Source organism: Eumetopias jubatus, unplaced genomic scaffold (genome assembly GCF_037043125.1).
Source record: "Eumetopias jubatus isolate StellerSeaLion01/CBP00866 unplaced genomic scaffold, mEumJub1_p1.0 scaffold_5, whole genome shotgun sequence".
Lineage (NCBI taxonomy): Eukaryota > Metazoa > Chordata > Mammalia > Carnivora > Otariidae > Eumetopias > Eumetopias jubatus.
This window is the reverse complement of record NW_028274811.1, coordinates 109,196,261-109,212,807: the sequence shown is the minus strand read 5'-3', so window position 1 is coordinate 109,212,807 and position 16,547 is coordinate 109,196,261. Positions and strand designations below refer to the sequence as shown.

Sequence of the window (16,547 nt, the reverse complement as noted above, 5' to 3'; positions counted from 1 at the left end):
GGCAAGAATGAAAGCACTCAGTATGGACAGGAAAAGTGAGTGTAGCCAGAGCAGTTAATAATTAATAAAAAGAGTAGTGAGAAAAAATAGCATGGATTAGGTACTTACTATATACTAGTCTCCATCCTGCATGATTTACATGTATTTATTCTTCATCCCTGTATCAGTTTTCAATTACTGCCATAACAAAATGTCACAGCCAAAAACAACACAAATTTATTATCTTACAGCTCTGTAAGTCAGAACTCCAGGATGAGTTTCCCTGGGCTAAAATAAAGGTTTTGACAGGGCCATGTTCCTTTTTGGGGCCTCTAGGGCAAAATTCATTTCCTTGCTCATTCAGGCTGTTGGCAAATTTGAATTCCTGTGGTTAATGGACTCAGGTTCCTGTTTCTGAGGAAACAAGGGGTTCAGCTGAGGGCTTCCTCATTCCTTGGCTCATGACCCTCTTTCTTTACCTTCAAATCCAGAAATAGAGGACAAGCCCCTCTGACACTTTGAATCTCTCCTGGCTCTTTTTCTATCTCATATCTTTGAACAACTCTTTTCTACTTTTAAGGACCAATATGATTACATTGAGTCCACCTAGATAATCACTCTGCTTTAAGGTCTCTGGCTTTAATTCTATCTGAAAAAAATATCTCTTGCCATTCAATGTAACATAGTCACAGGTTCTAGAAATTGGATCTTGTCTTTGGGGGGCCAGTTTTCTGCCTACCACATCCCATTTCATAGGTAAGGAAATAGGCTTAGTGTGGTTAGGTAACTTATCCAAGGTCACCACCTAGTTCTTGGCATATGGCTTTTGATTCCAGCTTTATCACCAACTTAACCCAGAGAACATAAAGGAGAAAAGTAGAGCATGAGGCTAGAACAGAACAAGAGGTTAAGGATTTATCAGAGTCACCCTCACATGGCAGCCACAAGAGATGGTTTAAAAGAACCAGTCACACTTTAGTTTTCTATTGCTGTCTAACAAATTATCACAAACTTCATAGTTTAAAACAATACTTATGTATTATCTCCCAGTTCTTTAGGTCAGAAGTCTGATACGTCATGACTTGCTCTCTGCTCCAGTTCTCACAAGACTGAAATGAAGGTGTTAATCAGCTGAGTTCTCATCTGGAGCTCAGGGTCCTCCTCCAAATCCATATGTGTTATTGTCAGGATTCAGTTCTTTGCAGTTGGAGGACCAAAATCCCCATTTACCTGCTGGCTGTCAGCAGGGATATTCCTCAGCTTCCAGAGGTCACTTTCAGATCCTTGCTCCTCGGCCCCCTCCCTCACATCACTTCCCTTCCACCTCAAATCTCTTTGACTTCTTCTTCTGTCACTAACTGGAGGAAACTCTTCTTCTATATGGGCTTCATGAGAATAGATTAGGGCCACCCAGATAATGAACCTGTCTTAAGTTCAAATGATTAGTAAACTTAATTACATTTGCAAACGATGGAATATGACAGAATCATAGGAATAATGTGGGAGAGAGGGGGAAATAGAGGTCATGGAGCCATCTTAGAATTCTGCCTACTACACATCCCATGAATAATGGGACAAATAATACCATGTTATTGAACATATGAGGAGAACAGAGGCAAGGATGGATGCTAGGGGCCAGATTCCGATGATGAGCAGAATGCCACATCTTTTTGAGAACTGAGGTAGAAGATCACTTCCTATCTCCTGAGAGTGAGGATGAAGTTGGAGATCTCTTAGCACCTCTTCCAATTTATGCATGGCCCAGAGCAAGCCCATAGCCAAAGCATCTCCATTTATGTCCCAGTTAGAGGGAGGATATTCTTGGTGAGAATTCCTGAGGGAAAGGGGGAGAAACCCAAAGTTAGTATTCCATACCTATAATAATTCAGGCAACCTTATGACAGAGCTTCACCAAGAGTGGGAGCCTGTCTAAATTTGTGAGGACATCAGCCTTTTACAATATTTTTAAAGAAACACAGTTTTATTATTTTAACTTCATACAATACTTTGTTCTATGACAACCACTTTTCAGAGCAAAGATTCTGAGGGAACATTTTAGGACTATGTAAGAATTATGGAGTTTTTGAAATCAGTCTGTTAATTCATACAATAAATGATTCCTTGTGTAATCATATTTTTGCTATTAATTAGCTCAAGAAATAATTTTCTGTATAGATAGCTCAGAAGAAAACATTACAAATTGCCTACTTACGGAGTTCCATGTTCACTCAACAAATACTGAGACTGCATCAGGTTCTAGGGAATTAGGAGGAAATCTAAAATCTCTCAAATGATTTAATGATTTAGTGTAGTGGTAACAGTGAAAAAGAGCAGAACAAGGAGAGGTACTGAGGGGAAATAGTAGAAGAGTTCAGAAAAATTTAGAAGTGAGGGTAAGAAGCAGCAGGCAGGCTTCTCAGAGGAGGTGGCACTTGGAGCTGGACTTTTAATTGTTAAACCCAGAGCCCATGCCCTGGCTTCAGAGGCTCTGATTGATCTATTCTTGGCCTCACGCTCCATACCCTCAGCTAATTAATTACCTTGAACACATGAAACCTTTTCCTGCCTCAGAGCCTTTCCTGTTCCTATTTCCTCAGTCTATAATGCTGTTCTTCCAGATTCTTTACACATCGAAAGCATTCTCAACCTTCAGCTCTCAGCTTAAAAATCACCTCCTCAGAAAGATTTTTCCTCACTTCCCTATCCATTGATCCCTTTCTTTCCTCTTCCTGACTCCTTCCCACCCACCAAGTTTTTTTTAATTTTATTTTGTTATGTTAGTCACCATACAATACTTCATTAGTTCTTGATGTAGTGTTCCATGATTCATTGTTTGTGCATAACACCCAGTGCTCCACGCAGAATGTGCCCTCTTTAACACCCATCACCAGGCTAACCCATCCCCCCACCCCCCTCCCCTCTAGAACCCTCAGTTAGTTTCTCAGAGTCCGTTGTCTCTTATGGTTCATCTCTCCCTCCGATCTCCCCCCTTCATTTTTCCCTTCCTTCTCCTAATGTCCTCCATGCTATTCCTCATGTTCCACAGATAAGTGAAACCATATGATCATTGACTTTCTCTGCTTGACTTATTTCACTTAGCATCATCTCCTCCAGTCCCATCCATGTTGATGCAAATGGTGGGTATTCATCGTTTCTGATGGCTGAGTAATATTCCATTGTATATATGGACCACATCTTCTTTATCCATTCATCCGTTGAAGGGCATCTCGGCTCCTTCCACAGTTTGGCTATTGTGGACATTGCTGCTATGAACATTGGGGTGCATATGGCTCTTCTTTTCACTACATCTGTGTCTTTGGGGTAAATACCCAGGAGTGCAATTGCTGGGTAATAGGGTAGCTCTATTTTTAATTTTTTGAGGCACCTCCACACTGTTTTCCAAAGTGGCTATACCAACTTGCATTCCCACCAACAGTGTAAGAGGGGTCCCCTTTCTCCACAACCTCTCCTTGTTGTTTCTTGCCTTGTCAATTTTTGCCATTCTAACTGGTGTAAGGTGGTATCTCAGTGTGGTTTTGATTTGAATTTCCCTGATGGCTAATGATGATGAACATTTTTTCATGTGTCTGTTAGCCTTTTGTATGTCTTCTTTGGAGAAGTGTCTGTTCATGTCTTCTGCCCATTTTTGGACTTGATTATTTGTTTTTTTGGGTGTTGAGCTTGAGAAGTTCTTTATAGATCTTGGATACCAGTCCTTTATCTGTAGTGTCATTTGCAAATATCTTCTCCCATTCCCTGGGTTGCCTCTTTGTTTTGTTGACTGTTTCCTTTGCTGTGCAGAAGGTTTTTATCTTGGTGAAGTCCCAAAAGTTCATTTTTGCTTTTGTTTCACTAGACTTATGAGATGTATCTTGAAACAAGTGGCTATGGCTGATGTCAAAGAGGTTACTGCCTGTGTTCTCCTCTAGGATTTTGATGGATTCCTGTCTCACATTGAGGTCTTTCATCCATTTTGAGTTTATCTTTGTGTATGGTGTTAGAGAATGGTCGAGTTTCATTCTTCTGTATATAGCTGTCCAATTTTCCCAGCACCATTTATTGAAGAGACTGTCTTTTTTCCATTGCATATTTTTTCCTGCTTTGTCTAAGATTATTTGACCATAGAGTTGAGGGTTTATGATGAAAGAACAACAACAATACTAAGTGGCTGACATGCTAATATCTCCATTTTGCAGTTGAGTGTGCCAAAACTCAGAGAGGCTAAGTCACTTCTCCAAGGTCACATAGCCAGTGAAAAAAGAGGTTGGGATTTAAACCCAGGTAGGATGATCTAACAGCCCATAATTTTAACCAGTATGTCCCTGGTTTTCTTCATATTGTAAACATTGCAGGTATTCATTTAGAAAATCAGAGAATAGAAGAAAGTGGAAAAGAAAGAGAACCTGCAATCCAGCCACCTAGACAACTCTTGTAATATCTTAGTTTACATACTTCCAGATACTTAATCTCTGTCAAAGTTGTTTTCAAATGGGGCCGTATACCAACAGACACATGAAAAGATGCTCAATGTCACTAATCATCAGGGAAACACAAATCAGAACCACAGCAAGATATCACCTTCTATGTGTCAGAATGGTTGGAATCAGAAAACATGAAATAATAAGTGTTGGTGAGGATGTAGAGAAAAAGGAATGTTCATGTACTATTGGTGAGAATGCAAGTTGGTTCAGCCACCGTGGAAAACAGTATGGTGGTTTTTTAAAAAATTAAAAATAGAGTTACCACATGATCCAATAATTCTACTACTGGGTTATTTATCCAAAGAAAATGAAAACACTAATTCAAAAGGATGTGTGCACCCCTATGTTTCTCACAGAATTATTTACAATAGCCAAAGTATGGAAGCAACCTACATGCCCACTGATAAATAAATGGATAAAGGAGATGTGGTATATAGGGGCACCTGGGTGGCTCAGTAGGTTGAGTGTCTGACTCTTGATTTCTGCTCAGGTCACGATCTCAGGGTTGTGAAATCAAGCCCCACATCAGGCTCCAAGCTGGGCATGGAGCTTTCTTAAGATTCTCTGTCTCCCTCTCCCTCTGCCCCTACCCCCACTGCTTTACTCTCTCTCTTAAAAAAAAAAAAGATGTGGTACACACACACACACACACACACACACACACAATGAAATACTACTTAATCATAAAAAAGAATGAGATTGCCATTTGTGACATGGATAAACCCAGAGGGTATTATGCTAAGTTAAATAAGTCAGAGAAAGACAAATACCTTATGATTTCACTTATATGTGGAATCTAAAAAACAAAACAAATGAACAAACAAACAGCAGAAACAGACCCATAAATAGAGAGAATAAACTGATGGCTGCTAGAGGGGAGGGTATAAGGGCATGGGGGAAATGGGTGAAAGGCAGTGGGAGATACAGGCTTCCAGTAGTTACAGAATGAATAAGTCACAGAGCTGAGAGGTACAGCATAGGGAATGTAGTCAGTGACACTGTAATAACGTTGTAGGGTGACAGATGGTAGCTACACTTGTGGTGAGACAGCATCACATACAGAGAAGTTGAATCACTATGTCATACACTTGAAACTAATGTAACACTGTGTGTCAACTATACTTCAATTTTAAAAAAAGAACACTAAATTTTTTAAAAATGTGGCCATATAGTCTGTTTTGTAACCTGTTTTTTTCCACTTAACAGCATACTGAAAGTTCTTTCCATGTCATCCCTCATTTCTGAATAGTATTAGCTGTTTCTACCAGGTGTCTACTCTGATCCAGGTACCCCACTAGGCCCATTACAGCTCATCCTCATAAAGCTTTTAGGTTGTTCCTGTTCTTGTCCCCATTTCATAAAGAGATGAAACTGAGGCTCAGAGATATAAAATAACTTGTCCAAACCATAGAGTCAATAAATGGCAGGGACAGGAGTAGGAGATCTATACCATTTCTGAACTTTTACTTAATAATTCTCTTCACTGTCCCAGATAGAGTTGTGTTGTCCCTTTGGTGAAATGATGGGGGGCTTGGGATAAGAAGAGGAAGAGCGGCTTCTTCCTGCCTTCTGGGGCTGCCCTGCCAAGTTGGTTGGGGATACGTGGGAGGTGGGGTCTGAGCATGCAGGGAACTGGGTAGGGTGAAAAAATACCTGGCAATGGAAGATTTTCAACTGGTTATTCTAAGTAAAATAGCTCCTTTCCATACACGCCTTGTGGTGGAGCTAACCAAACATTAATTAGAGCAGAAGTAAGAATTGTTATTTTATCTCCCATTTGCTGGTGGGTCAGGATCTGTTTTTAAAAAGCCCACAACAATCTAACCCTAAGGACTTCAAATGCTGGATATGTTGGGCCACAGATGTCAACCCAGGCCCACACCTGGTACCCTGAGGCAGGTACCCAGGCCTTTGGAACCCATCTCACTTCTGAAACCAGCTGGTGGTTCAGCATATAGTAGGAGCTCTAGGGAGGACTTTGGATATAGGGAAACCATATGTTTTGGTATTATGGGCTAGCCAGCAGGCAGCTAGCTATAAAAAGAGAGTGGCTTCTTCTAAGAACTTAAGCCCAAAAATATATGTGGAGGAAGTCCCATTTTTAACACCAGTATGGTGCCAAATATTCCTTTGTGTCTAGGAACTGTGGGCAAGTGGTGGTTGGGACCAGAGAAGGTAAACCTTGAAAGACGAGAGCGATGGCCCTGGTCCAAGCTGGACCCACTTCCAGCACAATTAAATCACACCACTGGATCTGGGTTTACATTCAAGCTCCATCACCTGTTTTGTGACCTTAAGTAAATTATTTCATCTCTCTGAACCTCAGCTTCCTCAGTTGTCAAAAGGAGATATGCCTACCTGGGCTGAAGAGAACGATGGGGATTTATAAAATGGATGCCAAGTGTCTTCTGCAGTATCCAGTTCAAAAGCCATACCCAGAGAACAATGACTGTTGGGTGGTTACTACATTTTTGGGGCAAAGTGAAATTCTTACTTGTTCACTTTCTTGTCCCCATCTCCACAACCACAGCACAGGCTGTACCTGCCCCCAAGAAAGGCCTATTTCAGAATGTTCAAAGCCTGCCTGCCCTGCACAGCCCTGCCAATGGCCCCTCTTCCATGCTGCCTTTCCAGATTTTTCCCAGTTGTATATGGCTCGTCCCACCTCTGCTCTTCCTTAGAACTTGATCAGTGGTTCCTTGTGCTGTTCACCCCAGCCTGGGTTTCACAGCTCCTTCTGTGTCAGTCACATTCATTCTACTGATTCCCTTGAGAAGAAACTTCTTAGTTATTTTTCATCAGGCTTGGTAAATGTCTAGTCCTCAATAAACACTGGGTAATTATTCATCTATTCAGTATGTGTTCATTGAGTACCTGCTTTATGCCAGGCACTATGCTAGGCACCGGGGATGTAGCAGTGAATGACACAGATAAGACCCCTGGCATCACTAAACTTATATTTTAGTGGAGACAGATAATAAATGAATAACAAATCAATTGATAAATATATATATAAATCATCTTGGACTTTGAAAAGCGCTATGAAAAAAATGAGGTAAGGTGAGAGAGAGATGGGTGGCAGAGAAAATCCCTAGAGGAGTAGATGTGAGGAGGTGAAGTATGAACATAAACCTAATAGGTGGATGGAGGCACGTTTGGGACAATTTCAGGGAAGTGAGTTCCAGGCAGAGGGAACAGCAATTGCAAAGGTCCTGAGGTGGGAACGAATTTGGTGTATGGTAGGAACAGCAAGAAGGCCAATGAGGCTGGGGCATGGCGATGATAGGAAAAATGGTACAAGATGAGGTTAGAGGTGAGCCAGATCAGGTTGACCCCGGGAAGGCATTTGGACTTTACTAAGTGTGCCAAATTTTAAGTGGGGTGGGGAACAGCATGATCCTATTTATAGTTTTAAAAGATTCTCTGGCTAATGTGTGGACATGGATTGTACAAGGATGAGAAAAGAAGCAAAGAAATGTGACAGTGATATTTAGGGTCTAGAATGGGATCTGTGGCTAAGGGGATGACTGGATGGTATGGACTAGATGTGGGGGTGAGAGAAAGAGACAAGGCAGAAATATCTCCCTGGTATTTGGTTCGAAGAGTGGGATGGACAGTGATGCCATTTCCTGAGATGAAGAAGAGGGAGAAGAGTTAGGAGCGTTGTATTTATTTGGGGCCTCTTGGTAGGAGTTCATTAAAATTTTGTTTCAGGTATTTCAGACTTAACGTGTCAAAGAGACAGATAAACATGTTAGAGGTCAGGAGAGGGTCTGGAAATTTAAATTTGGGAGTTGTCAGCATCTACAAATAAAGGACTTGGACTGGAGGAGGTCAGCTGGGGCAAGATGGTAGGCAGGGTTGGGAAGAGGGCTGAGGCCTGAGCTTTGGGCAAAGAAAGAACTTGAGATTGGGCAGAAAGGAAGAACCAGCAAAAAATACTATGTAGGAACAACCTTGGTGCTCCTGAGTGGTTCAGTCAGTTAAGAGTCCAACTCTTGATTTTGGCTCAGATCCTATTTTCAGGGCATGAGATTGAGCCCCACATTGGGCTCTGTGCTGAACATGGAGCCTGCTTAAGATTCTTTCTCCTTCTCTCTCTGCCCCTCCCCTACCTTGTGTGCACATGCATGTGTGCACACATGTTCTCTTTCTCTCTCTCTCAGAAAAAAAAAAGAGGAAGGAAGGAAGGAAGGAAGAAGGAAGGAAGGGCAACCCTCAAGGTAGAAGGAGACTGGGGAGTGGAGGGCCCTAGAAGCTAAGAGGAGTATTTTTAGAAGAAATCATCAACATCACCTGTAATCATTATTACAGGTGACGTCTTGAGCCCTGCTGTGTCTGTACTAAGTGTAAGACATGACTTACTCCTGGAATTCTTACCATCCATGAGATGGAAATCATTATCTCCATTTTCATGTGTGGAAGCTGATGCTTAGAGAGGGTACCAAATGATTAGTACATCTTTAGGAATGAATGAACTCATCTACATCCATTCTTTTGCAAACTGTGCCCACGCCACACTCCTATAGCCTACCTAAATGGAAAACAATAAGAACATAAGACCACTCTTCTTTGAAACCTAGCTCTGCAAGTGCTGCAAACAGTATACTAGCTCGCAGACTACTGGGGCTCTCCTTAGAGCTTGTTGTCTAACCCCCAGCTTCCCACGCCTGCGACTCACCACAGGAGTCCAGGGCCATCCCCCTGCCACAGTGCTGGAACACAGTGACCAGCAGCTGGGGCAATTAAAATGAGTCACTGCTGCTACGCCAGGGAAGTGCTGAGTGATTTGCAGCTGGTGACAAATGGATGACTGGCCACCCAGATGCAGTGTCTTAGATGAAGTGGCCTCATCAGTAAAATTGTTGCGTGTGGCCAGAGCTATTTACCCTGGTCTGGGAACCTTGATGCGTCATCCCAAGTGAGCCTCTCTCTGATCATAGCTCAGCTCAGTAATTAGCCAAGATGGACTTTTGTTTCTCCCAGTAATTTAGAGGCAGGCCATCTGAATTTCTGCCTTCACACCCATGTTTTCATTACTTTTTAAAAATAGCCATTTGAAGCAGATGACAAAGGGAAATAGGTTGAGCTCAGTGACCTCTTGAGCTCAGCTGAATGAAGGCACACAGGAGGTGTTCCTACAGTCCTCTTCCTCTTGGGAATGACAGGAAATGCTTTTGAAATAAAGAAGAATATCCATATCCAACTCCTTGTCAGAGAGGTCCTAGAGAGTAGGTTGATGGGATCAAAAGTTGATTGCTCTTTAATAACTTTCCACTTCCCACATCCCAAGGATCTGCTTTCCTGAGTGTCCCTGGCCATGGTGTCTGCTCCCTCATCTCCAGGCAGGCCATTGTTCCTCACAACATCTGCATTATCTCCATCCCGAAATGCTTACCCTGTGCCAGGCACTGTGCTACACGCCCCATTTGTATTTTCTTTTTTAATTCTTGAAAGTGCCTTGAGTACTATTACTTAATTTTGTAAAGAAACAAGCACAAAGAGATTTAGTGACTTGCCCAAAGTCACACAACCAGTAAGTAACAAGGCAGGACTCCATCCTGCTTTGTCTGACCCCTGGGTCCATTCTCTTGACCAGTGCCCTCTACTTTCTCCCTGAGGATAGCACAAATGTAATTGTCAAATGAATCATTCCAATATTTTACCTAGGTGTTTATGTGGAGGTGCTAATAACTACATAGATGTCAAGATACTTCTTGACTACTGTAGCACATTAACTTAAATCAAGTCTCTGACATTCACAGTAGAATTGAGGGAAGGAGGCAGCAAAATGTGGTCCAAGGCCACATCCAGCCTGCCATGAGTTTTTATAATTAAAGAATTTTATTAGAATACAGCCGTGTGTGTGTTTACATGTTGTCTGTGCTTTCACACCACAACAACAGAGATGGTAGTACATAAGGCCCTCAAAGCCTAAAATATTTACAACCTGGACTTGTACACCAAAAGTTTACCTATCCCTCGTCTAGAGCAACAAATCCAAGTTGAGAGATTAGAAAGAAACAATGAAAGGCCTGCAGCAAATCCTAATCCATGATCAGAATAGGAAATATCTGTCAGAACCAGAAAATGATCCAATCAGAGCCTAGTAATCCTCTATTAGCATCATCTTTAATAATGTATTTAGTGTCTTATTAACAAAAGGAAAAATATATATCATTTGAAAGAAGAGACAGCTTATGGCCAGCATCAAGAGCATGTCAGAATCCATTCACACAGTAGGCATGAACTGTCATTTGAGCATTGTCCTCTCCATAGCCCCTGCTCCCATGGATCACCAAACCCGGTCACTTTGATCTCTTCATCTCTTCAGCCAGCCTTCCCCTCCCAATTTCTGTGTGCTCTGTTCTATCGAGTTCAATCCAGCATCATCTGTGTTGATCAATAATACCATAAGTAATAATCATCGCAACATCTTAAAAAAATCATTACAGCAGTGTGGTTAGAATAGTAATAGGAGAGTGACTGTAGTGTAATGGGAAAACAGAAGGGGTTGCTTAGTGCCTTGCTGGCAATAATGGGGAAGTTTACAGAAGAGATAATACCCCACTACCTCCTCCATTTACCTCTATCTACTGAGCCTTTCCTACCCCCACATCTATTCTGCTTGGCAGTCTCCTATTTATACTCCCAAAACCTAGCACAATTTTCTCCTCCTCTGGTAACTCTCCCTGACCCCTGCCAGCAAAGTAATTATCAAGCCTTTCTGTGTCCTCTTAGTGCTGCTTTCTTACTTGTCACATAATTGAGACAGTACTATAATTATCTTTTATGACATTAACATAAGATGGTGATGATGGCTGTACTGAGGGCCTACTATGCTCCAAACACCATATGAAACACTTTGCAGAGAATCAGGGCATCGGACCCCAAAGCTTGTGTTTTAATCACTAGGCTACACTGTCCTCCCATCTTCCCCATTGAAGGCAGAGACTGTGGTGTACTCACTTTTATCTCTGTAATGCCCAACAGTGCCTGCTGTACAACAATGCTTATAAAATAAATGAATAATAGTATGGTACACATTTCTAAAGATTCCTATCCATTGGTCACTCAAACGCTAACCTAGGTGCTGCTGAAAGAAGAGATTTTACAGATGTAATTTGAAGTCCCAAATCAGTTGATTATAAGGTACAGAAATTTTTCCAGGTGGGCCTGACCCAAACAGATGAGCCCTTTAGAAACAAAGGAGGGCACGTCATGCGATGAGCACTGGGTGTTATATGCAACTGATGAATTGTTGAACACTACATCTGAAACTAAGGATGTACTATGTGTTGGCTAATTGAACATAATAAAAAAATTTAATAAAAAAATAAAAATATTAAAAAAAAAAGGGCAGTTTTCTCCAGCTAGTGGAAGTCAGAGAGGTTCAAAGAAAGAGGAATTGCCACACTATTACTGGCTTGAAGATGAAGGAGACATGTGAGGCCGAAAGCAGGCAACCTCTAGAAGCTGAAAGGAACCCCGAGGCTGACAGCCACCAAAGAAACAATGATCACAGGGAGGTAAATACTGCAAACAACCAGTAAGCTTGAACAACCCGAGCTCCATATGAGAACCAGAGCCCCAGCCAACACCTTGATTTCAGCCTGGTTGAGAGCCTCAGCAGAGACTCGAGACACCCTGATCCAGACTTTTGATCTACAGAACTATGAGACAATGAATGAGTGCTGTTAGAAGCCGCTAAGTTTGTGGTGATTTGTTCTGCAGTGAGAGAAAACAAATACAAAGGAGGTTTCCAATTCTATGGAGACGCTGGTGGTCAGAGTGTTTTCTGTAGCTCCCAAATGTTCCACTGAGCTTTACAAGAAATGAGTGGTGGTTGTGATCCAACACCAGGGAGATATGCGTGGAGGAAGTCCATGCCCATCTAGAAATCAATCAGAATCTGGCAAGGGAAGTAATGTTCTACAGTGGGTAGAGTGCTGGATGAGAAATATGAAGTCCTGGTTCCTAGTCTCAGATTTGCCAGTGCCTCACTCTGTGACCCTGGATAAATCACCTTGTCTCATAACTGTAGATCTTTCATCTGTGAGATGGGGATAGTCATCCCTCTCCCATTCATTTTACAGGACTGTAAATATAAGATCAAGTAAGATAAAGAGTCCAACAAGCCATAGAATTTGTGACCAATTTTAGGGGAATATAGAGATTCCTCAATTGCTTAGGTACTTTGGGGAAGAGTTGGGCCAAGTTACAAGACTAATAAAATTCAGGTGACTAGGCATACCTCCAAGGGCCAGATCACAGCTATTCCTTCCCTACTAAGGGATTTATCCTGTAGCTCCCAACCAGAATAATCCTCACAAAAATATACGCCTCATGTTTCAACAGCACTTTTTAAAATGATTTTGCCTCTACCATTTTAATTCCAATAGCTTTTATTAGTTAAAGGAAAAGAATCGACTAAGTCTAGTACTGAAAGTTTTGGTTTCTCACCATGACATATGGTTAATCTCACCCATTACACAGAGAAGAAGACTGGGGCCCAGCTGGGCAGGCAACTTGCCAAGGTTATGGGTGGGGCTGGTCAGTGAAAGAGCAAAGACACTCATTCCCAGTCATGGCCTCTATTAATTCCAGTTCCCTACTTTTGGTATGGAACTGGGAAAATACAGAGTTCATGGATAGAGGCCCAGCTTTGCCTGTACCAGGTCTGAAATGAAGAAGGGTGTAGCCTTGCACTCAAGTTCCTATCATGTGGATCAAATGCAAATGAAGCATTGGAATCAGGTCACATTTTGAAGAGCCTCCCCTGACACTCTAGTTATTCCATGGATGACACTTGCTGCCTATTAAACAATAGACTCCTTCTTTGCTATCTTTATTAAGTAGGTGGGATGTGGGGAATAGTGTGCAGGATAAGCTGCTCTCAACACCTAGCAAATAAATATTAATTAAAGGAGAACAGGGAAGAAGGAGCCATTGGCTTGGAACTTTCTTGGGAGGGCTTTGAGTTTCACTAGATGATCCCCAACATGGGATACCTTAGCTAGGTCTCTCAGTTCAATCATGTTGGAAAAGGAGGTAGCCATCCTGAACACACTTGGTTTGAGGCTATGACTCCAGGCATCCTGGGCTATAAGCAAGTTTGGATTTCTCCTGGCCCTGGAAAATATGCCCAATCTCTAGAATCCAATGTGAATAGAATTGACAGGTTATAAGAGAGGTGACATTCATGCATTCACTTGTTATTGAGGCCCACCCTGTGCTAGGTGCTATAAGGTTCTTTACTCTTGTGGAGCTTATGATCCAGGGGAACAATAGACTATCAACAATCACACAGAGATCAGATTTCAACTGCAATGTGAGCTGTATGGGGCTCTGAGACTCTTAAGTCTGAATGCTGAAAATGTACTGGGTAAGGTGAGGTCTGAAGGATGAATAGGGTTGATGCAATGATCAGGGGGAAGAGTGGCATGTGATAAGGGTGTGAGTCTTTTGAGTAGGAAGGACCAAACAAAGCCCAATGTAACCAGAGTACAGAGAGCATGTTGTGGAGACACTGGAGAGCAAGGCAGGGACCAGACCACATAGGGCCTTGAGGGTCACCAACGAGTTTGAATTTTATTCCAAGTGTAAGAGAAGGGCTTTCATGGATTTTACACAAAGAAGCAACATGATACAATTAATGTTTTTATAAAGATCACTTAGGCTGATTAGGCAAAGGAATGGGAGGACAAGGGGCTGCTGCATGGAGGGAAGTCTAGTTTAGATGCTACTGTGGTCACTCAGACGTGGGAAAAGAGCAGCATCTTCAACACAGCCCTGGAACACTGCTATTTACCACCTCCTAAGGCAAAAGAGCACTGGATTAGTTATCAGAAGACTGGTGTGCTTTTGAGCACAGATGTATACTAGTCTTAGGGCATGGGGAGAATAGTTTTGCCTTTATGGGTCTCATTTTACTTGACTGCCCAATGGAAGCCATGCAGCCTGGTCTACCTACTTATGATTTCAAATCACAGAAACTCAGAGATGGGAGAGATGGGAGGAGTATGGAGAAGGCTGACCCCTTGTGATGTTTGACCTTTCCTCTAAGTAGACTTACGTCCCTAGCACTTTGTACCGGGGGGGGGGGGGGGGACTAAGAGTGGGCACAAGACACAGCATTTCTGTAAATGGTCTACCACTTGAACATCTTCAGAAATGGGGAAACTCACTCTCACCCTCAGGATAGCCAACTCATTGGTGTACCACCCTACCCATCAAATACCCACTTCTTTGTATTTAGTGTTTGTTTTCCTTAAACTTCTGCCAAATACTCCTAAATCAGGTTTTGTGGTACCAGCCTCATGTCAGTCCTTCAGGGAACACCTCTCTCTGAGTCTTTTCTTCTGGTCCCCTCCTCCTGCAGCTATTCTTCACATAACATAGCTTTGCTCCACTCTCCTGGTCTCATTCCTTTAAACAAATTTCCTTTTATTTCCCTTTTAATGTGAAGCATCTAAGAACATTATTTTCCATATAACAAGCAATAACAAATATTTGTTGAACATTTTGAAGTGAGCATTGTCTGCCTAGAATGAAAAGGAGCCTCCAAGAAACGGAAACAAACTGAACACACAGGAACATGGGAATAACCCAGAGAAGGTCAACCAGAAGGCTGAGAGCAGTGTGGAATAAGCAAGCAAGCTAGCAGGCCTGGGTTCTGCTCCTGGATCAGTGTGATTTGAGACTCAAGTTTCTTTATCTGTAAAACGTATGGGTTGGATTGGTGATTTGTTTGGTTGTTAAAATAAGGTTTTAGTTAAGCACTGTCACCTACTGAAATCTCTGAGGTTGAGGCTGTCAAGGCACATAAAGTTACAGTAGCTCCAGGATGACACTTCCTTAACCAATTGAGCTGGATGGAAGGAGAAACAGAATGCAAATAACTTTATCACTATATGATTTGGTATAATTGAAGCCGTGTCTGTCGACCACATCAAATTACCCCATAAGACATCAACATCATTTTGAAATATCTTTGGGAAAATGTTCTAGAATTGGAAATCTCTTAGCCAAATGTGAAAGATCACAGTAGAACTCTTGACTAGTCCTATTTCTCTTCATTGTCGGGCATAAGAGAAGAATAGGACTCTAAGAAGAAAATCAGGGATTGATTTCTCACCTCATTTACCATTATCATAGTTGCCATTTTGATCCAGTACAAAATATTCTTTGTCTTTTATTTCAGCCCAACTCTTTCTCTGTGGTAGAGGGGAGCACTGTGCCTACCCTCAACAGTGACTTTCCCCTTAAGTGACTAGAGTACAAGTATTCTCATTCTGTCTCCAAACCATTCTCCCTTCCCTTCCTTCTAGTCCATCATTTTGGTGACCTTTGATGACCAAAAGAACAGGAATGAGAAGGCAGTCTGGAAACATTTCTGAACATGATCAAATGTGTGCATCACGTGTGTAATACATTTGTACTCATATATGTGTGCACAAACATTTGGTGTGTATGTAACTGCATTTAAAAGGATGTTTGTACATGTGTATGATTTTGTGGACAAGTGTTGACATATCTGTCTTTGTCGGTATGTGTATTGATGTATATGTATGTGTGAAAGTGGTGTGAATATATGCCTGTGGGGTTTTATCACCCCTGAAGAATAGCAACCACATAGGTCTTTATCTGTGATAAGGAACAAAATGCCAAGAAGAATCTCTCTGACATGAATTCTCGCATCTAGCTGACAGAGAAGGGTGCAATAGGGTTTGACAGCTCTGCTGACAGGGCTTAGGCTGGCCCTTGGCCCTACCCCATAGCCTTCTGCAGTTGATGTCTATGCTTCTGACACCTCTTCCCTTTGGCCTGCAGGTCCCTGTCTGGCCGCATCGTTGGTGGTGTCTGGTGGTTCTTCACCTTGATCATCATCTCCTCATATACAGCCAACCTGGCTGCCTTCCTGACCGTGGAGAGGATGGTGTCTCCCATCGAGAGTGCTGAGGACCTAGCGAAGCAGACGGAAATCGCTTATGGGACCCTGGAAGCAGGGTCCACTAAGGAGTTCTTCAGGGTAGGAACATCCCTTGTCCTAAGGCACCTTCACAAAAGGGAACCACTACTGTCATT

General features: G+C 42.2%; 1 protein-coding gene across 3 annotated transcripts in view; it reads left to right on the top strand.

Annotated features, from left to right (window-relative positions):
* Positions 1–16,547, top strand: part of GRIA1 (glutamate ionotropic receptor AMPA type subunit 1) — a 306,924-nt gene that overhangs the window by 245,771 nt on the left and 44,606 nt on the right. For all 3 annotated transcript variants that reach the window (XM_028106558.2, XM_028106561.2, XM_028106560.2), the window contains exon 12: positions 16,293–16,491. In XM_028106558.2, the coding sequence (XP_027962359.1) occupies positions 16,293–16,491 (199 nt within the window). The remainder of the gene's footprint in view (positions 1–16,292; positions 16,492–16,547) is intronic.